Below are 27091 nucleotides of genomic sequence, written 5' to 3' on the forward strand. Positions count from 1 at the left end.
TTCCCCCTCTCTCTGTCTGCCTCTCTCCTACTTGTGATCTCTCTCTCTCTCTGTCAAATAAATTAAAAAAAAAAAAAAAAAGTAACCACAGTGTCTTGAAACAACAGCATGTAGATTATTACCCAGTCAGAAGCTGGGCACCGCTTAGCTACATCTTCTACCTGGGGTCTCGCAAGCGGGTATCGAGGTGTTGGTAGGAGCTGGGTTCTCATTTGGAGGCTCCAATGGGGGCAGGATCTAATTCCCTGCTCATGTGCTTGTTGGCAGCGTACTTCTCTGTAACATAGAGAATTTTTTTTTTAAGATTTTATTTATTTATTTGACACACAGAGATCACAAGTAGGCAGAGAGACAGAGAGAGAGGGGAAAGCAGGCTCCCCACTGAGCAGAGAGCCCGATGCGGGGCTTGATCCCAGGACCCTGAGACCATGACCTGAGAAGAAGGCAGAGGTTTAACTCACTGAGCCACCCAGGTACCCCGAGAACTTTGGGTTTTGCTGGCTGTTGCTTTGAGGCTGTCCTTAGCTGCTAGAGGCCACTCATGCTTCCTTGCTGTGTGAGGTTCCCCAGGATGGCTTTAAACACTCATCGCTGGAACAGCCAGCCTGGGGAGGTTAAAAGGTGCAGTGGATCAGGAGCAGCCATTGGGCAAGAAGGGGAAATGCCAAGGGGTCCTAGAGGTGGAAGATCTCAGAAAAACATCAGCAAGCATTCATTTTCAGAAGGTGAGGGCCCCTGTGGGCTGAGGAACTCCTGTGTGCAGGTTCCTGGAACAATTAGGGCCAGGCATAAGCATTGCAGGGGAAAGCAGGGAAAGGCAGGGGGATGCAGGGGGTGGGCAGGAGAGGCAGGTAGAGAGGAAAGTTGACTAGTGGTGGTGAATTTGAGAGGGAATCCCTTTAGAAAGCAGGGACAGTATCCCTTGGTAGCAGCTACCGTGATTGAAGAAAAGGAAGCAGTAAGAGGCAAGAGACTGCCAGAAATAGAATGGGATTTTAGTTTTTATGGAAAAATAACAAGAGGGGCACCTGGGTGGCTCAGTCATTAAGCATCTGCCTTCGGTTCAGGTCATGATCCCAGGGTCCTGGGTTCAATCCCTGCACCCAGCTCCCTGCTCAGTGGGAAGCCTGGTTTGCCTTCTCCCATTCCCTCTGCTTGTGTTCCCTCTCTCACTGTGTTTCTCTCTGTCAAATAAATAAAATCTTAAAAGAAAAATAAGAATAGCCAGGTTATTGTGAGGGAAAAGAGAAAAGAGCAATTCAGGCAACTTGCTGTATCATAAAACTTCAGTAGTTAAAACTGTGTTAGACACATGGATGGATAGCATGGCAATGAAACAGAAGGGGAAATCCAGATATAGACCGTAATATGTTTAGTATACAGTAAAGAGGCCTTCTCAGATCAGCGGTGATAATGGGCTTTTTAAAAAAAAACATGATTACTTAAAAATTAAAGAATAAATAAATTACTCTTGATATTGGGGTTGTGAGTTCAAGCCTCACACTGGATGGAGAGATTACTTAAAAAATTAAAGAATAAATTTAAAAAAAAAACGTGATGGGGGTGCCTGGCTGGCTCAGTCAGAACATGCAACTCTTGATCTCAGGGTCATGTGTTTGAGCCCCACAGCAGGTGTAGATACTACTAAACAAATAAACAAACGAACTTAAAAAAATGGTGATAGGAAAACTGGATAAACAATGGGGGCAAAAAGTTGGACCATAATTACTCCATACAGTAGATTAAACATCAAATGAGTCACATACACTGAAATGTAAAACGTACACACACAGACACACACACACATTTCCGGGAGGGCGGGTAGGAAGGGTAATACCTCTATAGCTGTGGAGAAAATCCTTTTAACAAAAAAATCAGTATTTGTTTTTTAAATGATTAAAAATTAAATTATGTAAAGACACACTTCGGGGCGCCTGGGTGGCTCAGGGGGTTAAGCCTCTGCCTTCAGCTCAGGTCATGATCCCAGGGTCCTCGGATTGAGCCCTGCATCAGGCTCTCTGTTCAGCGGGGAGCCTGTTCCCCCCACCCTCTGCCTGCCTCTCTCCCTCCTTGTGATTTCTGTCAAATAAATAAATAAATAAATAAATAAATCTTAAAAAAAAAAAAATGACATACTTTCAACACGGCCAAAAAAAAAAAAAAGGCTACTCAAGCCAAATGACAAATTGGTGTCAAAATATAAGATTAACACTCAATAACTAAGACCTCAAATCTGTTTATTACCTAAGAAATGGACAGGTATGTTGGTGTCTGTTGATCAGCATTTCACAAAGCAAAGGTCAATCGTATATAGGGGAGCGTGATAGTATTGATGGTATGGAAAGTGTTCCCTGGCAATAGACCACTGATGATTAGCTGACTTCTAAAGGCTGTCACTGACTGGTTGGTTTTCAGAGGTGTGTTCAATGAATCAAGATGTCATTGATTCATTAGACAGGCTTATAACCTATTCTGGCAAGGTTACTTGTTACCACAGCTATAGAACAATCTATCTTTTTCTCAGAGTGTGGGGACTTTTTTATTCCCATTGGGAAATTTTTTTGTAACTTACTACAAAGAAAGGGCCAATCTTCCCAAATACATAAAAAGTCCCTAGAAATCAAGAAGTCCAACAACTCAGAAAAATAAGAATGCAAACAGAAAAAAGTATTGTTCTTAGAACTTAAAAAAAAGAAACTCACTTCAATCTCATTCAAAATAAGTGTTTTCTATAGTAACTGCTCTTAAGACTGGAGAAAAATAGAAACAGATTCCATAAAATTAAGATAAAAATGACAAAATAATGTTTTTTCTCTTCTCTCACCAAAATAACTTTTTGACATTTAAAAACGATTCAGTGGCGGGGGGGCACCTGGGTGGCTCAGTGGATTAAGCCACTGCCTTCGGCTTGGGTCATGATCGAGTCCTGCATCGGGCTCTCTGCTTCCCTCTATCTCCTTCTCTGCCTGCCTCTCCGTCTGCTTGTGATTTCTCTCTGTCAAATAAACAAATAACATCTTAAAAAAAAAAAAAAAAAGATTCTCTGGGGTGCCTGGGTGGCTCAGTTAAGTGTCTGCCTTTGGCTCAGGTCTGGATCCCAGGATCCTGGGATGGAGCCCCACCTTGGGTTTCCTGCTCAGTGGGGAGCCTGCTTCTCCCTCTGTCTCTGCCCCCCTCCCTCGTGCTCTCTCTCCCACTCACTCTCTCTCTCAAATAAATAAAATCTTTAAAGAAATAGAAAAATAAAAGTAAAAATAAATAATTTAATGCAAAAGCCGCCAAACTTAGAATAAATGTTTCAGAAAAATATATGGTACTCGAAGATTTTTTTTAAAGATTTTTTTTTAAGCCAAAGGTTGGGCTCCATTCTCATTTTTCTTTTCTTTTTTTTTCTTTCTTTTTTTTTTAATCTTTTGCTATTATGCAACATTAAAATTGCTACTTCTCCCCCTCTCCCAAAGACTTAGGTAATTAGGCCACTTACCTATTTTTTGGTTTGTAACCTGTTCTTATCAGCAACCCCCCAAAATTCTCTTCTAAAAATATGCCAGTTAATGTAATTTTGAAATTTATGCAAATAAAAGCTTTAAGCAGTTTGCTATGCATTTGCCAATAGAAGTAATCAAGTAAAAAAATTTTTTTCTTACATGATGCTTTTGCAAGCAGGCAATCATTCTTTAAATCCTGGGATTTTGAACAGTTTTTAATTCAGTAAATTAAGAATACGGTTGTATAAACTACAACACTTCTAGCTCTTTGGAAGTGGAACAATTCTCTCACATGTTAAAACCAAATTGATCCGTGGTATTCTCTTAGTGCTCTTGCTAAAATTATACAATGTCTCTGCCATCTGATTTTTTTTGTAATCTAGGTTTACTCTGGAGAGTTACTTCATTATGATCTACTTCAATTACTCAAATGCCCTCCTTTAAATTTAATTCAGGATCTCTGAGATGTACCCAGAAACATACTCCTGGGAGCTCTGGGAATTTAGTGATACTGCTGGAGGCCTTCATTTTCCATACAAGAAATTTTAGAGAGGCGTGCCTAGCGTCCCTGTAGGTGAGGAACTGGGTAGCTGGTAGGGAGTCAGGACAATGGTGGCTTTAGGTGATGTTAGTCTGTGTGGAGTGGCACGCCCAAAATGCTGAATGATCAACTCTGATCAAGATGGGACACTCAGATACCATGAGCCCAACAGAAGCTGGGCAGCTGGGAAGGTTCTCCATTATTTACTTCCATAGATCCTTAGCAAAGTCTTACTTCTGCACATTTGTGCTTACGCATCTTTTCCCCCACACACATTACTCCATCTTGTCAGGATAAAAGCTTTCTGTAGTTTTACCTTAGAAATTTCAAGACATCTTAGTCCCAGAAACCACTGAAGGGAATCCTCTCTGGTGTGGTTCCCCCACCCTCTTCTCAGCTACAAAAGACATTTTCCCACTCTCCCAGGCTCCTCCTTCAGCAAGCTTCCCGCTCTATTATAGGAAGTACTAGGAGGCAAGAGGAAAAGGGTTGTCTTGGTTTTTGCTGTTCCTATCAGTGCTTCCCCAGCAGTGGCAGTTGACTTGTTTCCAAATTCAGCTTTCCTAAAACAAGACTCGCTGGACCCTTTCGGAGCACCAGCAACACCTACAAGGGTTCTTTCTCAAAGGTTTGAACACCAGCTCCGCAGTACACCCTCCCCCACCTCTTAAGTGCCTCGTTCTAGTAACTCAGACTCTTCCCTTCTGTTTCCCAGCTCTGAGGGCAGTAGCCACTTCCTGCAGTTAGAGATGTGTTTGGGTTAGAGATGTGTTCGTTCCCTTTGGTCTAACACTTGTCTAACCAATTCCTTTTTATAACCTCTGCTGAAATACTGTGGTTCTTGTTTTCTTAACTGGACTCAGATCAATACACTACATTTGTCTACTATCAACTGAGCAAGGAATGGGGTTCTCATCCCCATCCTGGGACTCAGGAAAGTCTGGGGTCAGTCTAACCTGCAGTAAAAGATGGGACACAAAAGTCTATTACAGGACTTGAGAGAGGGAGATGAAGGATACAAAAACGTGGAGACTCCGTGCATGATTCCCACCTGACAGAAAGCCTTCCGAAATGAACGATTTCCAGGGACAGAGCCTGATTGTGGCAACCTGGAACTACAAAAGCCAAATTGAAGAGGATCGTAAAAGTAAAATGTAGAGTCCCTTCAGTTGAACTCAAGGTTGCTCCAAGTCCTGCCAAGACAAGGCAAAATATTCTACGGGGAAAAACCAGACTCAAAATTTAAAGTTATAATTGTTTATTAAGAGCTTTATGCAGGAATAAGAAATGGGTCAACATACAGTAGTGTCTCAACTCCCATCTTTTTAATCTCAGAGTTTCTAGGGTTTCGCACACTTTTATGCACACCAGCTGTGAACCAGTACAGGGACTTGTAGAAGCCACTTAGGATTTCTGAGAATTCAGTTTCCTTTGGGAGGCCAGGGACTCTTGTGACCTGGGGACTTAGAAGCAGGGGTCTCTTGTGATGCAGGGAGCTGCAGACATGCCTGGCAGAGCTGAGTGGAATCTCCATCAGTGGACGGAAGATAAATTGCAGCTTATTGGATGCCACATTTGGAGATTTATGGGAGACGAAAACAATGAACAAAGTGAGACTCTTCCAAAAGTGGGACTGGTGGAGTAGTGTGGTCAGAAAAGAGCCAGGCAGGAGGAATCATCGCTTATTCCAGTTCTTCTTTTGAATCAAGGCATGTGCCAGGTGCTTACCTCTTGATAGCAACTTGGTTGATTACATTAGGATTCCCATTTACAAATTAAGAAAGTGAGGTAATGGAAGGTAAGCAGTTCACCTAACAGGTAGAGACCAAATTAAGAAGGGAGGTCTAGGGGCGCCTGGGTGGTTCAGTCCATTAAGTGCCCAACTCTCCATCTCAGCTCCGGCTTGGGGTTGTGAGTTCAAGCCCTGTGCCAGGCTCCACGCTGGGTGTAGAGCACTTAAAACCAAAACCATTCTTAGCCCAAAAGCCCTACAAAAACATGAAGCTTGCAGAAGTGGCCCTGGGGGTGTATTTTACAGACCCCTGTGCTAGGGCTTCCAGTTGAGGTCCTGGTGTATTCAATAGGCTCCCTTCCCTTGGTAGGTCATGAATGCTTTTTTTTTTTTTTTTTAAGATTTTATTTATTTATTTGACAGAGAGAGATCACAAGTAGATGGAGAGGCAGGCAGAGAGAGAGAGAGGGAAGCAGGCTCCCTGCCGAGCAGAGAGCCCGATGTGGGACTCGATCCCAGGACCCTGAGATCATGACCTGAGCTGAAGGCAGCGGCTTAACCCACTGAGCCACCCAGGCGCCCAGGTCATGAATGCTTTTGTCTCATCAGCAGTGTGAACCTGATGACAACTCTGCTTTTCTGAGGTTTTCAGCCTTTTAAGCCTCTGCCCTGAGCAGTTTGAAAACTCTGCAATTACCTTGATGGGAAAATTGGCCTTGTGTTGGATGACCCTCAAGTCTCCAATATTGTTATTCCAGCTTCATCAGAAGGCCAAGAGTTCTGCCAGTTTCTGTTCACTAGCAGCAGCCCTGATTCTTGTCCTGCATTCACAACAGGCACATGCTACCAGCAAAACCACTTTTTGGTTGCAAATACCATTTCACTTCTCATGTCTCCCTTCTCTAGAATCTTAGCCCTGAGTTTAGTCCTCATTGTTTCAGGAGCTCTCTGATGCTTTTCCGCAGGCAATTTTACTTTTTTTTTTTTTTTTTTACCTTTTAAGGAGAGAGAGATCACAGAGGAAGAGGGAGAAGCAGACTCACTACTGAGCTCCATCCCAGGTCCCTGAGATCATGACCTAACCTGAAGGCAGACGCTTAACTGATTGAGCTACCCAGGTATCCTGGCAAGTTTACATTTCTTTCATTTTTTTTTTTTTTTTTTTTTTTAGAATTTTATTTATTTATTTGACATAGAGAGATCACAAGTAGGCAGAGAGGCAGGCAGAGAGAGAGGAAGGGAAGCAGGCCCCCTGCTGAGCAGAGCCCGATGCGGGACTCGATCCCAGGACCCTGAGACCATGACCTGAGCCGAAGGCAGTGGCTCAACCCACTGAGCCACCCAGGCACCCCCAAGAAGTTTACATTTCTATCTGGCTCTTCTCATTACTCTCAGCAGGAATGTAGGCCTGCTGCAATGCTACCTGGGAAACATAAATCTTGCTTTTCAAATAATTTAAAAATAGTACCTAAAAGCTAAATACATTCAAATCAACTGAGAATGCTATAGTTCTTTCCACACTGAAAAAAACTTCCTGAATTGATTTTTAATATGTAAAGGCAAAGAACACCCTTCAGAGTGGTGAAGGCTGAAATTAATAAGCTTCCTTTATCTTGCAATATCTTTAAAAAAAAATTTTTTTTTTTCTTAGGTTATTTCTAATATTCAACACCGTGCTCGAACTCACGATGCTGAGATCAGGAGTCCCAGGCTCTTCCGACTGAGCCAGTCAGATGCCCCTATCTTTTTTTTTTTTCCAGGTGCCCCTATTTGCAACATTTTTTTAAAAAGATTCATCTATTAATTTGAGAGAGAAAACGCGTGTGCAAGCATGGATAGGGCAGAGGGAGAACCCTGAGCCAACTCGCTGCTGAGCACAGAGCCAAATGCTGGGGTCAATTCCGGGACCCTGAGATCATGACCCGAGCCTAAATCAAGAGTCCATTACTCAACCAACTGAGCCACCCGGGTACTCTTATCTTGCAACATTTTAAAAACATTTAAATTTTGACTAGATGATATATTTGGTATGACTGAAAATTCAAAAAGTAGGAAAGAACACAGAGTGAAAAGTCATTCTTCCACCCTTATCTCCCAGCCACAAGGTTTCTCTCCCTGTTGGCAACATTTATTGCTTCTCTTTCTAGACATATTATGCAAATACATAGATCTATCTTTTCATATCAGTAACGTGGTTTTGTTGTTAATTGCTATATAACAATTGTACCATCATTTAATATCTATTGATGTGACATTAAGGTTTTTTTCTAAGCTTATTATTATAAACAGTGCCATACAAAAATATTTTGTACATGTCATTCTACACACATGTAAAGGCAGCTTTAGGAAATTCCTAGAGATAGAATTGCCCAATTCAGAATTGGGGTTTTAAATTTTCTACTGATACCAACCAATACATAAGCGTGCTTATTTCCCCATACTCTTGCCAAGATTTAAACATACATACATACACAAAGCAAAACAAAAAAGCACCTTTATCTTAACTAATGTGAAGGGTAGACAGATGTATAAACCCGAGTATAAGTGACATTATGCATCTTTTCACACACTTAAAAGACATCTGTATTTCCTTTCCTGGGAACTGTTTCTTGGGAACAGTTCTAATTTTCCCTTTGAGTTATTAGTCATTTTCATAATCTATCAGCAGATCCTTGGTACAAAGGAAATGAGCTCTTCACGACAAATTGCATCTACTCCCCGCCCCTCCACCCCTCTCACCATTTGCCTTATTTTCCAATTTTCCATTATGGTGGTAATTTTTGTTATGCAGAATTTTTTAATTTTAGGTAGTTAATTTTTATTTTTTAATTGTGGTAAAATACATGTAATTGTCTTAATTTTTATTATTTTAATTTTCAGATTCTCAACCTTTGTATAGTTCTAGTGCTCCCTGAGAAGTTCAATATTCTCCTATCCCTCCACAAAAATGAGAGGAATAAGTAGCAATACACTCTAATGACTGACACAAAACATTTATTCGTTTCTAATGAAAAGAAATGTAAGGTAGGACTACCAGAAAAACTAATAGAGAAATTAAAATTTATCTTAAGGTCAGGAAGACTTCTTCACAAATGAGTGGTTAAATGCAGAAATCCTATATATGTCACACTATTTTCACCCCTTTTTGGTCATGGACTATTCCAGAAAAATTTAATTATACAACTTTTGAGGAGTTCTAACAGTGTCTACCCTAAAATGTTAAGTGAAATTGCTCTTAGAAAAATATTGATTTGATGAGAAGACAGATTTTATCATATTTTGGAGAAATTTGGTTAGTTTCTGACTAGACTTCATTTTAGCACAATCATTACTCAGAGGGCAAAAACGTTTTTCTTTTTTTGAGAAAGAGCAAACTAAATTTTAAATTAGCATCAGAATTCTACCCATAATTACCCAATCAATATTGAAATAGATGCCATTAAGTATGCAAAGATTAACAGAATTTTAATTACAAAATTTGGAGAAAAAATCTTAATAATGTACAAAAATATTGATAAATTTAAGCTCGAATTAGCTCTAGGATGTTTTATTTTTACTTCAAAAGGATGGACAACTAGAGATCAGCAGAAATGCTGTTAAAACTACTATTTGCTTAAAGTTGTTCATATCAATGTAAAAAAAAGATTAATGGTCTGTAAGTTAAATTTCACAAAATGAAATCACTGCCTTCTGATTTAACTTTCAAGGGTAAGACGGCAAAACCCAAGTATCAGACTTTCTTTTTCTGTCGATAAACACATATAATAGTCAGCATCAATACAAATGATAATATAAGGAAATAAACACATGGTTATATCTCAGGTCCCACAACAAAAGATATTATGATATTTAACTCTCCTATAGTAAAGTCCTACCCCACCCCCAGAATAGCAGATTAATAAAAAGGTGACATTCCTAAATTTCAGGCAATTTAGCAATTGATTTTGATTTTGACACCAGATACTATGGCATGAAAAGCTTTAAAACCCAAATGTTTTCCATGTCATTTAGCAAAGAGAGGAGGGAGAACCCTCTAATAAATGTCACCTGCTACTGCATCCCAGGCCCAGCTTCTGGTCACTCATTCCATTCCAACGCTTTCAATCAATCTGCTCCACTGAGCCGCACCCCAACTCTTCAACTCCCTTCGCATCAAGAGCCTAGTTTCCTTTCTGTCAACTAACTCCTAATTCTCCAGGAAACTCTTGATTTTTCTGATTTCACATTAATCACAAACCATTTTAAATCGAAGAAAATGCTATAATGGTTAAAATAATTAAAGTGGAGATGAAAACTAGATTCCTTTAGTGTTATGGGAGATGCATTTCAAGTGCTCTGCAAATATATGGGAAGTAGCAAGAGAACTTACCCTGCTGGGTTCCTAACTACTTGGTATGTATCATCTCACTTTGATTACTAGTTAGGACACGAAGGGAAGCAAAGGCTTTTGTAAAACATGCATTTCTGGGAAACAGAATGGCACTTGAAGATTTCTTCGGAGCTCGCCAAGGCATTCTTATACCCATAAGGATTGTCAAACTTAGTACACCACAGTTATTAAAAAAGCAAAGGATTGGGACTCCTGCTTACCACAGTTTGGCAGAAACACATTTATACATTCCTCCCTCATAATCATGCCATCCTTTATAGACAATGGGTGTGACCATTACAAAGTCTCTATATGAAAAAAGGCTTCCTAATCCATCCATTTGCTAGATTATAAAAACCTCTTTCTCCCCATGCATTACTTTGTATACCTCTGAAACATCTGGAAAATACTTTTCTGTGACTTACTAGGCTGTAGGGAATTAGTGCTTTTAGATACATTAGTATTATCTCTAGAAGAATTTGGCATCTTTCTCCCATTAACATTAACTGAATGTTTCAACTGGATCTTAAAAGACGGCTGCCAATTTTCATTTTTCGAGCCTCTCCGAGATTTGGAATGCTCTGTATCAGTCTGTCTTTTGAAGTTCCTGTCTTTGGAATTCTTCCTCTGTCTATTTAGCAATCTGTCTGGAGGTGATGACGTAGGACGTAAATGATACTCATCTGGGGATCCTTTCTGCCGGTTTGGCTTCTTCTGTTCTTTATCTACTTCTTTCTGAAGCTGTAACGCTAATAACCTATCCTCTTCTTCTTGTTTATGTCTCTCAAAAAGTAAGCGTTCCAAATCTATCAGTTTTTGGGTAAAGTTGATTTCTGCTTCCTCTTGGTCTGAGGAAGCTTCGGGGAATGTTTTCCTTCTTTTTGCAGAAACACACGGATCCCTGACTGCTTCAGACAAAGATTCTGGGTTTTTTCTTTTGGAAATATCCTTACTGATAGGTAGGCAAGACTCTTCATTTTCTGTCGTAACTGTATTACTTGCAGTTATCTGTGTCGTACCTGATACAGTGCACCCACTCTCGGTTTTGCCATAAGGCTTAGCTGCAGCTTCTCCAGAGCAGGGAACTCTGGCTTCAGGTCCTTCATGATTTAGGACACATAACTCTTTATCATGATTGGTTGGTCTCATTTTGACTTTTCCTTCAAGGCACCATTCTCTGCCACTGGCACATAACTGAGGCATAGGTGACTCTGAAGACTTTTCACCTTGTTCTTGAATTTCCATGCATATTTGTGGAGAAAGTGTTGGCATATCTTCCTCAATTTCTGTATCTTGCCATGCAGGGCTCTCTACAACACTACTGTCAGTTTTCTGTAGAAAACAGAAAAAGACTGAAGTGAACCGGAGAAAAACATCAAGTCACAATACCGAAGTCTACTCTCTGAGTTTTCACAGTAAGATAGCATCACTACTAATAAAGCATATTAGTTCTTTTTTTAAAAAGATTTTATTTAAATATTTGACAGAGAGAGATCACAAGTAGGCAGAGAGGCAGGCAGAGAGGGGGAAGCAGGCTCCCTGCTGAGCAGAGGACCCCCCCCCCCAATGCGGGGCTTGATCCCAGGACCCTCAGACCATGACCTGAGCTGAAGGCAGAGGCTTAACCCACTGAGCTATTCAGGCGCCCCAATTCTTAATAGTATTTTTATTCTGTGTGCCAATTTAGATAAGGGCACTCCTTCATTTTCACTCCCATTAAAACCTACAAACTAGATTTTGGGTATAGCCAATAAGCTGGCACCAGGACCTAACCTCTCTTTCACCTTATAAATTTCCCCTAGGCCATAGGTTTTTAGCCCCTTTTTGTGCCATGGACTCTTCACCTTTCGGCATTTTGGTGAAGCTTACAGACCTCTTCTGAATACTTTAAAATATAAAAATAAATCCATAGGATTATAATGGGAATAATTTGTACTGCAACACAATTATTAGAATGTCATTCCTAATGCAATGTGCAACTATTAATACATTAAATAATAAGATCTACTGAGGCAAGTCTAATTACTTGTAATGCTGAAGTAGGGACAAGTAACAATATTTTAAGAAACCTGCCACAAATTTAACATGATAAAAACCTGTGCTTTCCACTGATGATGACCAAAGGCACAGCTTTTGCTAACAGTATTACAGTTTGAAGTCTACATTTGTAACTAAAGGAATGAGAGTTGAGGTGAAAGTAAAGATAAACCTTTCCTTCCATTTAAGTTCATATGTACTCTCTGGATTCTAACCACAGACCCAGGCCTTAGGTTAAAAACCCTTGCTTTAAAAAAAAAAAAAAAAGAAAAAGAAAGAAAGAAAAGAAGAGAAGAGCAGGAAAAAGAAAAAAGAGAAAAAGAAAAAAAGAAACCCCTGACTTTTTGTCATTATTATTTTTCTTTTCACTTATAGGTCTTAGGTAAGTAAATACCTAGAATTAGTTTTGACCACAGAAAAGCCTTAAGAAAGGCTTTGGTGAATATTTGCAAATGATGTATCAGATAAAGGGCTAGTATCCAAAAATCTATAAAAAACTTATCAACACCCAAAGAACAAATAATCCAATCAAGAAATGAGCAGAAGACATGAACAGACATTTCTGCAAAGAAGACATCCAAATGGCCAACAGACACATGAAAAAGTGTCCACATCATTCGGCGTCAGGGAAATACAAATCAAAACCACAATGAGATACCACCTCACACCAATTAGAATGGTTAAAATCAACAAGTCAGGAAACGACAGATGTTGGCGAGGATGTGGAGAAAGGGGAACCCTCCTACACTGTTGGTCGGAACACAAGCTGGTGCAGCCACTCTGGAAAACAGCATGGAGGCTCCTCAAAAAGTTGAAAATAGAAGTACCTGACAACCCAGCAATCACACTACTGGGTATTTATCCTGAAGATACAAACGTAGTGATCCAAAGGGGCATGTGCACCCGAATGTTTGCAGCAGCAATGTCCACAATAGCCGAACTATGGAAAGAACCTAGATGTCCATCAACAGATGAATGGATAAAAAAGATGTGGTTGGGGCGCTTGGGTGGCTCCGTGGGTTAAAGCCTCTGCCTTCAGCTCAGGTCATGATCTCGGGGTCCTGGGATCGAGTCCTGCGTCGGGCTCTCTGCTCAGTGGGGAGCCTGCTTCCCCCACTCTCTCTCTGCCTGCCTCTCTGCCTACTTGTGATCTCTGTCTGTCAAATAAATAAATAAACTCTCAAAAGGAAAAAAAGATGTGGTATATATATATACACGTGTGTATATATACCATATATACACACGTGTATATATATATACACACATATACCTGTGGTGTATATACACACACACACCCCACAGATATGTGTGGGGGGTGTGTGTGTGTGTGTGAGAGAGAGAATACTATGCAGCCATCAAAAGAAATGAAATCTTGCCATTTGCAATGATGTGGATTGAACTAGAGAGTATTATGCGGAGCACAATAAGTCAATCAGAGAAAGACAATTATCATATGATCTCCCTGATATGAGGAATTAGAGAGGCAGAGTAGGGGCTTGGGGGGTAGGGAAGGAAAATATGAAACAAGATGGGATCGGGAGGGAGACAAACCATAAGAGACTCTTAATCTCAGGAAACAAACTGAGGGTTGCTGGGAGGTCGGTGGGGAGAAATAGAATGCCTGGGTTAAGGACATTGGAGAGGGTATGTGCTACAGTGAGTGCTGTGAATTGTGTAAGACTGATGATTCACAGACCTGTACCCGTGAAGCAAATAATACATTATATGTTAATAAAAAAGACAGACAGACTGGCTTTGGTGAGAATTTGCCTCAGAACAAAAATTACTCCTTGTTGTTAGAGACTTTAAATCTATTCTTTTATCTATCTGCTTTGCCTTTATCATTTCTTATAGCATTTCTTACAAACCAGTCCCCTTTGGACTGGATAAATCCCAGGTTGCTTACCTGCTTTTGCTGTGAATATGAACACAAGGGTAGGACAAATATCCCTACACTACAAGTCCTCCTCCATCCTCAGTTCTAGTATGAGCCAGATCATCTGGACCTGAATCTTCCCTCTAGCATCTCTACTTAAGGGACTGTGCACAAGTCTCTTATCTGTGTGTGCCGTAGTTAACTCTTAACTGTAAAATGGGCACAAGAATGAATACCTACCTTAATAGAGTTGGTGCTTGTGGTGGACACTGAAGAAAATAATACACACATTATCTGGCACATGGTAAATGCCAATTAAATGACAGGTTTTAAACTACCTAGCTGAGTTTTTAAAAGATCTAGGAGCCTCTTAGTAAAGGGTTAACAAAACATCTCTGTAGGAAATCAACCTTGGCGTCAGCTCACATTTCCTAGTTCTATTTTCCTAAAAACCTGATAAAGGTGCAATGTCACCTGTCTTACTAGTTCACATAGCTTATGGTAAAAATGATTTTACTGGTGAACTGCATCTGTACTAGGAGAACTATGATGATCTATAAGCAAACAATGGGAAATCAAGTCTTGGGGCTTCTGTAAGTGACTTATAACTCTTCTGACCCGGTATGTTCCTTCCCAGGACCCCTGGAGGCTATACCCATGGGTTATTACAATAAATAACTGACTCTTACGGGGAAGAGGGCTTCTGGGGCCTCCCCATTCTCTGCACTGTCTCATTTCCAGGTTGTCACTTAGGAGCTCTACAGTGAAGGTTCTTGGGGCACAGATACGCCTACTAGCATGCTTTGTTTCTTATCCTCTAATTTTCACTGACACTGAGGCTGGTACCAGGTGTAGCCTATTTGGTTTTGCAAGTTTGATTATCTAAGCCAGGCATCCACAAACCATGGCCCATGAACCAAATTCCGCCTGTTGCTTGCTTCTGTAAATAGTTTTACTTGATTAAAGCCTATTTGTTTATGTACTGTCTGTGGATGCTTTCACTCGAAAACATAGCTGAATAGTTGTGACAGAGTCCATAAGGCCACAAAGATATTTACTATCTGGCCCTTTAGAGAAATTTGTTGACCCCTAGTCTAGGGGAGCCTAAAATGACTAAGGAAGGGTATTCCCTATATTACAGCGACTATAAAGAAGTTAGGAAACTACAAGTATTAGCAACCCATAGCGTTAGTAAATCTGCCAAAGGAAGAACATCTTTAGCATCCACATACCTTAGACATGCAGTTCTTTGGGCTTCCTTGTAAAATTTCAGACTGCGATGCTGACCCGAACTGAGATTTAGGTGACAAATACCTTACCAAAAAAAAAAAAAAAAGATTTACCAAAGTTTGAATGCTTTGACAGACAAGTGGCATGTGACCACTATAATAAGCCAGATTACCTATTTACATGAAGACTGTCTGATCTGTTTGGCTGATTTGATCACAAAGAGTGTATTCTAACTCCTTGTCTCAGGTATTTTGGCCCAATACAAGAGCAATACCTAAAAGGCTGGATATTATTATATTTTAGTGAAAAACAGCAGCAAAGGAAATAAAAGTCAAATCTAAATATTTAATTCTCAATAAACATCAGAACAACACAAGACTATAAAATCGTTCCAAACGCAATTACATGACGTTTTAAATCAGGAGAAAAGAGATATTTCTTTTTAATGCCAGGAATTCTGGCTGTTTACTACATTTTTAATGTTTACCATTGGGAAAGCACTCATGATTAGATTCTCTACCACTCTTGTATAGAGATTTTGTTAGATACACATTTTGTATCAACTATCTGCCTAGAAAAATACAGATACATCAATATATCAGCATAAGGGTATCTCAAAACATCTAAGCATCTTTAATAGGCTGTCTGCCACAGAAAACATGGAAGTTTGTAATACGATGAAAAAATGCTGTAAAACAAAAGGGAGTAAAAGGAGATAGCAGGTATATTTTAAAAACTGTAAAAAATTCAAACACATATATAACTATGCTTAAAAATGGCAAAGATGTCCTAAAATGTTGCCTGCCTTCAAGCGGTGGTAACTTTGGGTGATTTTCAAGGAGTATCTAGCTGTTGTTTTTATAATTAAAGAGAACAACAGAAAAATGTCTGAACTGCAAATAATATGTAACACCCTAAGTTTCATTGTGTCCAAAGTACCAATTAGCATGTGGAACAATAAAATAAAATCTAGACAAAGATATCATTTAAGAACAAAGAATAATATCCCTTTTAGATCAAAGTTGAATCAAAATTTAGTTGAATCAATCTAAATACTTACTCTGCAAACTAAGTAAAAGAACTACCTTTTTTTTTTTCTTTTAGATTTTATTTATTTATTTGGCAGAGAAAAAGACAGGGAGAGAGGGAACACAAACCAGGGGAGTGGCAGAGGGAGAAGCAGGCTTACCGCTGAGCAGGGATCCCTGGGATCATGGCCTGAGCCAAAGGCAGAGGCCCAACAACTGAGCCACCCAGGTGCCCTAAGAACTACCTTTTCAATCAATAAGAAAACAGGAGCCCAGGTTTAGTCTCATTAATTAATTAATTAATTAATTAATTAATGGGAAAGCGTGTGCACGTATGTGCACGTGAAGGGGAGAGGCAGAAGGAGAGGGAGAAAGAATCTAAAGCAGCCTCCATGCCCAGCATGGAGCCTGACCTGTGGGACATGTGGCTCAATCCCACGACCCTAAGATCAAGACCTGAGTCAAATCAAGAGTTGGATGCATAACTGACTGAGCACACCTAATCTCATTTTAGTTTTGTTTCCCAAAGTTGAAGAATCCTTCTGCCAAAGCTGGATATTAGTTATCAAAATAGAATTACTACAGCGTAAGTTTTTTTTTTTTTTTGAACTCCATAAGCAGAGAAAACGTGACCAGACACTTATTCAACATAATCAGGAAAGATTGATGAACTATCCCAAATATTTTTTACGATAACTGGGTAATGTATGAATATATGCTCATTCTAAAAAAGTACAGAAATATAGGACATACATGCTACCATTCCTTTCCATTCCTATTTGCTTTCTCATATGTAACCAATTTTAAAAAAATATATGATTTCTATATAGTACACACTTTTTTTTTAAAAAGATTTATTTATTTAACAGATGACAAATTGGCAGATAGGCAGGTAGAGAGAGAGGGAGAAGCAGGCTCCCCAGCGAGCAGGGAGCCTGATGCGGGGCTCAATCCCAGGACCCTGAGATCATGACTGAAGCCGAAGGCAGAGGCTTAACCCACTGAGCCACCCTACAATATTTCTTTTTTAGAGGCGCCCCTACACTATCTCTTTTTTAAAACAATCATATTCTTCTGTGATTTCCTTTTTTCTCACTTATGTCTAAAGATCTAAGTATATAATATGTCTATCTCATGAAAACAATTAATTTACAAGAAAATAGTTGCAAAACATATGTAAGAATCATAATACACTGTGGTCAAGGAGGGGGATACTAACTGGGAAAGGACACTAGTTAACCTTTTGGAAATACTCTGTAGCTTAATCTGGAAGATGCTTTATATGTAGTTAAAAATTCACCAAAACAACACTTAAGAATAGTGTACTTTAATATATGTATGTTACAATTTTTAAAAGTTTTAAATCTTTATATAAAAGCGCTTATACTTGGGGCGCCTGGGTGGCTCCGTTGTTAAGCGTCTGCCTTTGGCTCGGGTCATGATCCCAGAGTCCTGGGATCCAGTCCCATGTCAGGCTCATGCACTGCAGGAGCAGTGCTTCTGCTTCTCCCTCTTCCACTCCCCCTGGCTGTCTCTCTGTCAAATAAATAAAATCTTAAAAAAAAAAACAACAAAAAACATGGGGGGCCTGGGTGGCTCAGTGGGTTAAAGCCTCTGCCTTCGGCTCAGGTCATGATCCCAGGGTCCTGGGATCAAGCCCCACATTGGGCTCTCTGCTCTGCGGGGAGCCTGCTTCCTCCTCTCTCTCTCTGCCTGCCTCTCTGCCTACTTGTGATCTCTGTCAAATAAATAAAATCTTTAAAACAAACAAACAAACAAAACCCCAAAAATCCCTTATACTTATCACCTCGCTTAAAGTAAGGGGAGGATCACTTATTTTAACAACCTTTATGGGGTCCCCTCTTTGTCCCCTCAGAGACTCGACTATCCTGAGTTTTCCCTTACCTTTTTTTAAAAAATATTTTATTTATTTATTTGACAGAGATCACAAATAGGCAGAGAGGCAGGCAGAGGGAGGGGAAGGGAAGCAGGTTCCCCACTGAACAGAGAGCCCGTTGTAGGGCTCGATCCCGGGACTCTGGGATCGTGACCTGAGCCGAAAGCAGAGGCTTTAACCCACTGAGCCACCCAGGCGCTCCTTCCCTTACTTTTAAAAATAGTTTTACCATACCTTTGAATCCTTAAACATGTATTCCTTAGTACTGAAGGATTTTGACCTTTACATAGACGGAACCATACCTCATGTATTCTATAACCTTTTTCTTCGCCCATTTTCATGATTTATGCGTGTTATTCTCAGCTAGATTCATTCTGACTGTTGGATAGTATTCAGTTCGACTTGGGGACATCTGGGTACTTCTGCTCTTTGCTATTATGAACAGCACTGGTGGGAACATTCCTCTATGTATCTTCTAGGGTTTCTTTGGCATCTATGCCCCCAGAGTTCTAGAGTATCAATCTTTTACACTTCCACCAAACACAGAAGTGCTCCTTATTGTCTACGATACTTAATACTGTCATAAAGCTATTTTTTTCCAATAGGATGAGTGTGAAATGCTACCTCACTGTGATTTTAATTTGTTTCCTCAATTACTAATAAGGTTCAGTATCTTTTCAAATATACATTAACTTTCAGGTTTCATTTACTATGAAGTCAAAGTTTTTTTTTTTTTTTTTTAATATTTTATTTATTTATTTGACAGTGAGAGATCACAAGTAGGCAGAGAGGCGGGCAGAGAGAGAGGAGGGAAGCAGGCTACCTGCCAAGCAGAAAGCCTGATGTGGGGCCTGATCCCAGGACCCTGAGATCATGACCTGAACCGAAGGCAGCGGCTTAACCCACTGAGCCACCCAGGCGCCCCTGAAGTCAAAGTTTTTTACCTATTTTTCCTACTGATTGTTTTCTTACTCAGAGGTGGGTATTTCTTTAATAGTACATTACCTTTTCTCAGTTAAGTAAGTTAAAATTTCTTCTTTTTTAAAGCAGGCTCCATACCCATCATGGAGCCCAGCATGGGCCTGAATTCACTCATGAGATCAAGACATACACTGAGATCCAGGGTCAGATGCTTAACCTACTGAATCATCAAGGTACCCCAAGTTAAAATATCTTAAAGATAGAAGACCACCATTTTATTCTCTTAAAGGTATTTTGATAGAAACGTTCTTAATCTTATAATCTAATTACATGTTTTGCTCTTTAAAACTTCCTTCCCCAGGATGCCTGGGTGGCTCAGTCAGTGAAGTGTCTGCCTTCGGCTCAGGTCATGATCCCAGGGTGCTGGGATCCAGTCCTCCATTGGGCTCCTTGCTCAGCGGGGAGCATTCCTCTCCCTCTGCCTGCCACGCCTCCTGCTTGCGCATGCTTGCTCTGACAAATAAATAAAATCTTCTCAAATAAAATCCTTCCCCAAAGATAATCTCCTTTATTATCAGTCTAAAGTTTCATAGTTTCATCAATCATAATTTTTCTACACAGTATGAGTAGAGATCCAAGCTCATCTTTTCCTTATATAATCAATTGTCCCAACAGCATTTATTGACAAATTCATCCTTCTGAACAGCTAAAGAGCAATGATGACTACTGTACTGGTTACCCAAAGTACCTCAAAACTTAGTGGTCTAAAACAACAAATATTATCTCAGTTACTGAAGGTCAGAAATCCAAGGGCAGCTTAGCTGGGTGGTTCTAGCTCAGGATCTCTCATTAGAGTCTAGGGAAGATGTTGATCAGAGATCTAAAGGCTTGAGTGGGGCTAGAGGATCACCTTCCAAGAAGGCTCACTCAAAGGTTATTCTGAGGTCCCACTTCTTTACTGGTTGTTGGTAGAAGGCCCCAGTTCCTTACCACATGGGCTGCTCACAACAGGGCCGCTAAATTTTCCAGAGCAAATAATCCAAAAGAGAAAAGTCACATGTCTTTTACAACTTAGTCCCCAAATACCGTTCAGGTAATTCTATGTGTATACTTAAGTCCAGCCTCTATTCAAGGGGTGAAGAACTGGGCTCTGTCTTTTTGGGGGAAGAGTTTCAAAGAATTGGTGGGCATATTTTATAAACACCAAAGCCCTCATGAAGGCTGCAAAAATAGCTGTATTTCTAAACTACTACATTGCTTCATTTTGTTTATCCATCCCTGTGCAAGTATCATATATATTTATTTATACAATTTAAAGCATCCAACTCTCCACCACACATTTTCTCTCTCTTTGGTGGTATCTGAAAGCCCTTTCTCTTCTATATAAATTTTTAAGTCAGTATGTCAAGTCTAAGAAAAGGTTAGGATTGTGACAGATGTCAAAAATTATCAAATTGGGGGGCACCTCGGTGGCTCAGTGGGTTAAGCCACTGCCTTCGGCTCTGGTCATGATCTCAGGGTCCTGGGATCGAGTCCCGCATCGGGCTCTCTGCTTCACAGGGAGCCTGCTTCCTCCTCTCTCTCTCTGCCTGCCTCTCTGCCTGCTTGTGATCTCTCTCTGTCAAATAAAAAAATAAAATCTTTAAAAAAAAAAAAAAAAAAAAATTATCAAATTGGGATGCTGGTGGCTCAGTCAGTTAAGCGTCTGCCTTTGGCTCAGTTCATGATCCCAGGGTCCTGGGATCAAGATCTGGCATCGGGCTCTTTGCTCAGTGGGGAGCCTGCTCTCCCCTCTGCTTGCCTCTCTCTGTGCTTGGGTTCTCTCTGTCTCTCTCTGACAAATAAATAAATAAAATCTTAAAAAAAAATTAGGACTGTGATTTCAATTGCACTGAAATCTGTTGGCCAGTTTGGGGAGATCTGACATTTAGCATTATTGTAATATTAGACATCTTCCAATTCATGAATCCTGCACATTTCTTTAATATGATAAAAATTTTTATAATATTCTCCATAAGGTCTTACAGATTTTACTGTAAAATTTTTTCTAAGGACTTTTTATTTTCTAATGCTATAATAAACTAAATCTTAGTTAAAGTTACATTTTCAACAGAACTTTTGTACAGATTTTATATCTACCAAACTTGCTAAACCCTTATTTTTTTTTTTTTAAAGATTCTATTTATTTATTTGACAGAGAGAGACACAGGGAAAGACACAACAAGAGAGGGAACACAAGCAGAGAGGAGTAGGAGAGGGAGAGGCAGACTTCCCGAGGAGCAGGGAGCCCAATGTGGGGCTCGATCCCAGGACTCTGGGATCATGACTTGAGCCGAAGGCAGAAGCTTAACAACTAAGCCACCCAGGCACCCCACCCTTATTAATTTTAAAAATATATCTCTGAACTCTCAGATTTGCAATATATTTTCTATATTCCATCTCTAATAACAATGGTTTCTTTTCCAAGCTCATATCTTTTGTTTCCTTTTATTATCTTACTGTGCAGACTGAAATCTCTAGAACGACACTGAACAGACGTGGTAAATAACAGACCACTCTTGTATTTTCCTGTTCTTAACGGGAATAATTTCAATTTCCTATCATAAAGTATGCTATCTGGTATAAATTTTCTAGCAGATATTCATTAACAGGTTAAGTTTATTCCTATTCCCACTTTATTAAGAATTATCATTCCCATGCTTTTGATATTGAAACAGTTAATGGGGGGGCACTTGGGTGGCTCAGTGGGTTAAGCCTCTGCCTTCGGCTCCGGTCATGATCTCAGGGTCCTGGGACTGAGCCCCACTTTGAGCTCTATGCACAACAGGGCGCCTGCTTCCCCCTCTCTTTCTGCCTGCCTCTCTCCCTACCTGTGGTATCTCCGTGTGACAAATAAAATCTTAAAAAAAAAAAAAGAAAGAAAGAAACAGTTAATGGGTTAATAGTTAATACGTTAACATTACATCATCATCTAATATTAAGTCAGTAATATATTCCTGGAATTGTCATTTTAAGTATATTCTTGGGCCACCTGAGTGACTTGGTCGGTTAAGCATCAGACTCCTGATTTTGGCTCAGGTCATGATCTCAGGGTCGTGATACAGAAAGCCTTGCATTGGGCTTTACGCCCAGCACGGAGTCTGCTTGGGATTTTTGCCCCTCCCTCTTCCTTCCCCTCTGTTCCTCCCAGATTGTGTACTTGAACTTTCTCCCTCTGTCTCCAAAATTAATTAACTAAATTTAAAATAAAGTATTTATTTACTTTCAGCTTTTCTCCCTTTTCTAATATGGCATTTAAGGATTTCTAAATACTTGAGTCCCCTCCCAAAAGTTTAGATGTATAATACTTTCAGTTTTATTATTTCCATCGAGATTTCTTTAGCCAAAGAATTACTCACCAGTTTTTCTTAATTTTCAAACACCTGAGTTTGTTAATCATTTTAAATTTGAGACAAAATCCATATAGCACAAAATAAACCATTTTAAAACATACAATTCAGTGGCATTTCATGAAGTTGTAAAACCATCACCTCTATTTCGTTCCAAAACATTTTTGTCATTCCCAAAGGAAACCATGCATATGTTAAGCAGTAACTTCCCCCATTCCCACCTCCCCAGCCACTGGCAACTCCTAACCTGCTTCCTATCTTATAGATTTACCTACTCTAGCTATTTCATATAAATAAATAAAATCGTATAAAAGGCAACCGCTTTGTATGGCTTATTTCACAGAGCGTGTTTCTGAGGTTCATTTATGTTATAGTATGTATCAGTATGTCACTCCTTTTTAGAGCTGAGTAAATACACTGTTGTATGGCTTATACCACATTTTGTTTATCTATTCATCCTTCAATTGACATTTGCGTTTGTCCATCCTTTGGCTGTTTGAAGTGCTGACACAAACAGCTATGTACAGATATTTATTTGAATTCCTGCTCTCAATTCTTTTGAATACATAGGTAAGAGTGGAATTGCTGGATCATATGGTAACTCTTTAACTTTCTGAGGAACTTCAAATTGTACCACTTTACATTCTCACTAGTAACTGTACAAGATTCCAATTTCTCCAATCCTCGCCAACACTGATTTTCCTTTTTTTTGGATTACAGGCATCCTAGTGGATGTGAAGTGGTATCTAATCATGGTTTTCATCTGCATTTCCTAATAATACTAATCACTAATAATACCGGGAATCTTTACATGTGCTTACTGGCCATACGTATATCACTGGAAAAATGTCTATTCACGCCCTTTGCTTATTTTGGAACTGGATTCTTCGTCTTTAAAGTCATAGAAGAATTCCTTAATATAGTCCAGATATTAGTCCTTATTTGTTTTTAACTTTGCTTTAACTTTAATCTATAAGTTTCTTAATCTCTTCAATTTCTGCTTTTAAATTCATCTGTCCATTTTTAATTTTTATTTTTTTAAGTTTTTAAAAAAATTTTTATTTATTTATTTGACAGACAGAGATCACAAGTAGGCAGAGAGGCAGGCAGAGAGGTGGGGGAAGTAGGTTCCCTGCTGAGCAGACAGCCCAATGTAGGGCTTGATCCCAGGACCCTGAGATCATGACCTGAGCCAAAGGCAGAGGCTTTAACCCACTGGGCCACCCAGGTGCCCCCCATTTTTAAATCTCTAGTAAATTTTTTAAAAAAAGATTTGTTTATTTACTTATTTATTTGACAGACAGAGATCACAAGTAGGCAGAGAGGTGGGGGAAGCAGGTTCCCTGCTGAGCAGAGAGCCCAATGAGGGGCTCGATCTCAGGACCCTGGGATCATGACCTGAGCCGAAGGCAGAGGCTTTAACCCACTGAGCCACCTAGGCTCAGTGGGTTATCTTTATTTTTGTCTTTATTTTTTTTCTTTATCTTTATTTATTTTTATCTTTATTTATTTCAAAGTATGTATTTAGGTACATGAAGATCCATTGACAGTTACATCCCTTAAGCAGAACAGTATTACATCGATATGAAAAATCTCTGCTTTTCTCTTAATGGTTTTGTCTTGATTTCTACTTTGCAAAATATCAGCGTTAATAATATTGATATTGAGACATCTATTTTTCTCTCTTAATAGCAATCTCCTGTTTTAACTGCCCCCCAAATCTCTACCTCCCTGCTCCAAAATGAAAATTTCTGAGTTATGGAAGGACATAAAATTACCTGCACATATTTACTCAATTGAGCCAAAACCCCTTACATATTTTTATTAATTTATTTTTAAAATAGGCCCCAGGGGCACCCAGGTGGCTCAGTGGGTTAAAACCTCTGACTTCGGCTCAGGTCATGATCCTGGGGTTCTGGGATCAAGTCCCCTCCGTGGGGAGCCTGCTTCCTCCTCTCTCTCTGCCTGCCTCTCTGCCCACTTATGATCTCTGTCTGTCAAATAAATAAATAATATCTTTGAAAAAATAAAATAAAGTAAAATAGGCTCCATACCCAACAGTGTGAGACTTGAACTCATGACCCTGAGATTAAGAGTTGCAAGACCTACCTACAAAGTGAGCCAACCAGCTGTCCCTATTTTTAAACTCTAGATTGTGGTTCTTAAATGTTTCCAATTGTTAATTACTATGGGAACGCTTATATCCTCATAAAATCATGAACTCTACCTGCTCCTGGGGGGGCATTATGAGGAGACTAAATCCACTCCACTACAGACTACCTGACTCGTGCTTTTTGTATAGTAGAGAAAAAATATAGTGCATAAACTGAGGGGATAAAAGGGTGGGGGAATGACCTAGATGGCAAGTTATAAACTATCAGTGAGGATGACCTTATATGAGACTAGCTTTTCTCATTTGAATCTAAACCAGGGGAAAAAGGAATCCAAGTGGTTAATTCTGAGAAAAAAGGAACATGAAAATCCTGAGCTATCAAGATAAAAAAAGACTTCAGGGACACCTAGGTGGCTTAGTCAGTTAAGCATCTAACTCTTGATTTTGGCTCAGGTCATGATTTCAGGGTTGTGAGAGTTAGCCCTGTGTCAGGCTCTATGCTGGGTGTGGAGCCTGCTTGGGATTTTCTCCTTCTCCCCTTGCCTCCCCTCCACCCCTCTCTTAAAACAAAACAAAACAAAACAAAATAAGGCTTCACATCTCTCTTCATGCTAACTAGGCATCTAAGCTATGTAAGTTGCACCCTTATTTTCACTTTACATCAATCTCCGACCTTTGGAGAGTTTTCATGCAAAGTTCATGGACCAAATCTTAACCATCAGCCGACTAAATGAGCAAAAACACCAGCATACAGTAAGTGATCAATAAATAATTGACAGAGGCACCTGGGTGACTCAGTCAGTTAAGTATCTGACTCTTGATTTTGGCTCAGGTCATGATCTCAGGGTTGTAAGATCAAGCCTCACATTGGGCTCCACTCTGGGCATGAAGCCTGCTTAAGATTGGCCCTCTGCAACCCTGTCTGTGCACACACACTCTGTTTCCCTCTCTCTCCCTCTCTAAATAATTACATACATATATATTCATGTTCACTTACTTATGAATATCTCCAGTGTTTGTTTGTTTGTTCTTACTTTTCTTTTGAGACTTGGTTGTGACTGTATCAGATTTTCTGTAATTCAAGGGCGAAGCCAAGGCACTTCCATCACTGAAATTGTTCTTCAACAGAAAAAGCATAACAAACATTATTTTAAAAAATTGTAATAAAATAAGCTATTATTTTAAGTTTTTTTTTTTTTAAAGATTTTTATTTATTTATTTGACAGATCACAAGTAGGCAGAGAGGCAGGCAGAGAGAGAGGAAGCAGGCTCCCCACTGAGCAGAGAGCCCGATGCAGGGCTCAATACCAGGACCCTGAGATCATGACCTGAGCCCAAGGCAGAGGCTTTAACCCACTGAGCCACCCAGATGCCCCAATAAGCTATTATTTTGATTAATTCAGAGTCTACAACACAATTTTTCAGGAATTATGCTCACATTTAAATTCTACACATCCTTTGAATTATATGACCATGCAGAAATTAGTATAAATAGGATTATGTCCATCCAAGTTGGCCTACATTAATTATTTTTACTTTACATTATAAAGCACAAAGGGCATGATGATACTAATAACCCTTATTCTAATGAATGACTTTATATAATTATAATTACCTTAATCTATAGGGGAAAATTCAAAGACTGTGGATATACTTGGAATAAAAGGTAATTTTATGTAAAAGCGATTTAATTTAGGGATTTAAGAGCATACCAGTATCATAAATATTTACATGCTATACTAGTCTCATAAGCTTCTTACTATACTACTAGAAAAATTAATATACTTCATGGTATTACACAATTGGCCAAACTTTCTCAAGTAAACCTAGAATTCTTTTAAAATATCAATAGATCTACTCTTAAAATCTGTTTAAAACAAGAAGGTTTAGGTTTTTTGTTGTTGGTGTTTTTTTTTTTAAAGATTTTATTTATTTATTTGACAGACAGAGATCACAAGTAGGCAGGGAGGCAAGCAGAGAGAGAGGGGGAAGCAGGCTCCCCGCTGAGCAGAAAGCCCGATGTGGGGCTTGATCCCAGGAACCTGGGATCATGACCCGAGCCAGAGGCAGAGGCTTTAACCCACTGAGCCACCCAGGCGTCCCCAAAACAAGAAGGTTTAGAAAAGACTGTTGACAGATAAAGATGACGCAAAATTTTCCTCTTTAATGTATTTTCTTACCTATGTCATTTATTTATTTATTTGACACAGAGAGAGAGAGACAGTAAGAGAGGGAACACAAGCAGGAGGAATGTGAGAGGGAGAAGCAGACTCCCCACTGAGCAGGGAGCCCAATGCAAGGCTTGATACCAGGACCCTGGGATCATGACCCGAGCAGAAGGCAGACACTAAACAACTGAGCCACCCAGATGCCCCTGTCATTTGCTGTTCTATTGATCAATGTCTTTTATTTAATTTCCGGATTATGTACCTTTTCAAAATTATTCTACTAAAATTTTAAAAAGAAGAAA

General features: G+C 39.6%; 1 protein-coding gene across 4 annotated transcripts in view; it reads right to left on the reverse strand.

Moving 5' to 3' along the window:
• Positions 1–7867: 7867 nt before the first annotated feature.
• RNF168 (ring finger protein 168) overlaps positions 7868–27091 on the reverse strand; it is a 45256-nt gene continuing 26032 nt past the window's right edge. For all 4 annotated transcript variants that reach the window (XM_059163018.1, XM_059163016.1, XM_059163015.1 and 1 more), the window contains 3 exons: positions 25619–25740; positions 15276–15357; positions 7868–11462 (listed from right to left, as the gene is read on the reverse strand). In XM_059163018.1, coding sequence (XP_059019001.1) covers positions 10506–11462; positions 15276–15357; positions 25619–25740 — 1161 coding nt within the window. In that variant the 3' untranslated portion in view covers positions 7868–10505. The remainder of the gene's footprint in view (positions 11463–15275; positions 15358–25618; positions 25741–27091) is intronic.

Source organism: Mustela lutreola, chromosome 2, assembly GCF_030435805.1.
Source record: "Mustela lutreola isolate mMusLut2 chromosome 2, mMusLut2.pri, whole genome shotgun sequence".
NCBI classification, from domain to species: domain Eukaryota; kingdom Metazoa; phylum Chordata; class Mammalia; order Carnivora; family Mustelidae; genus Mustela; species Mustela lutreola.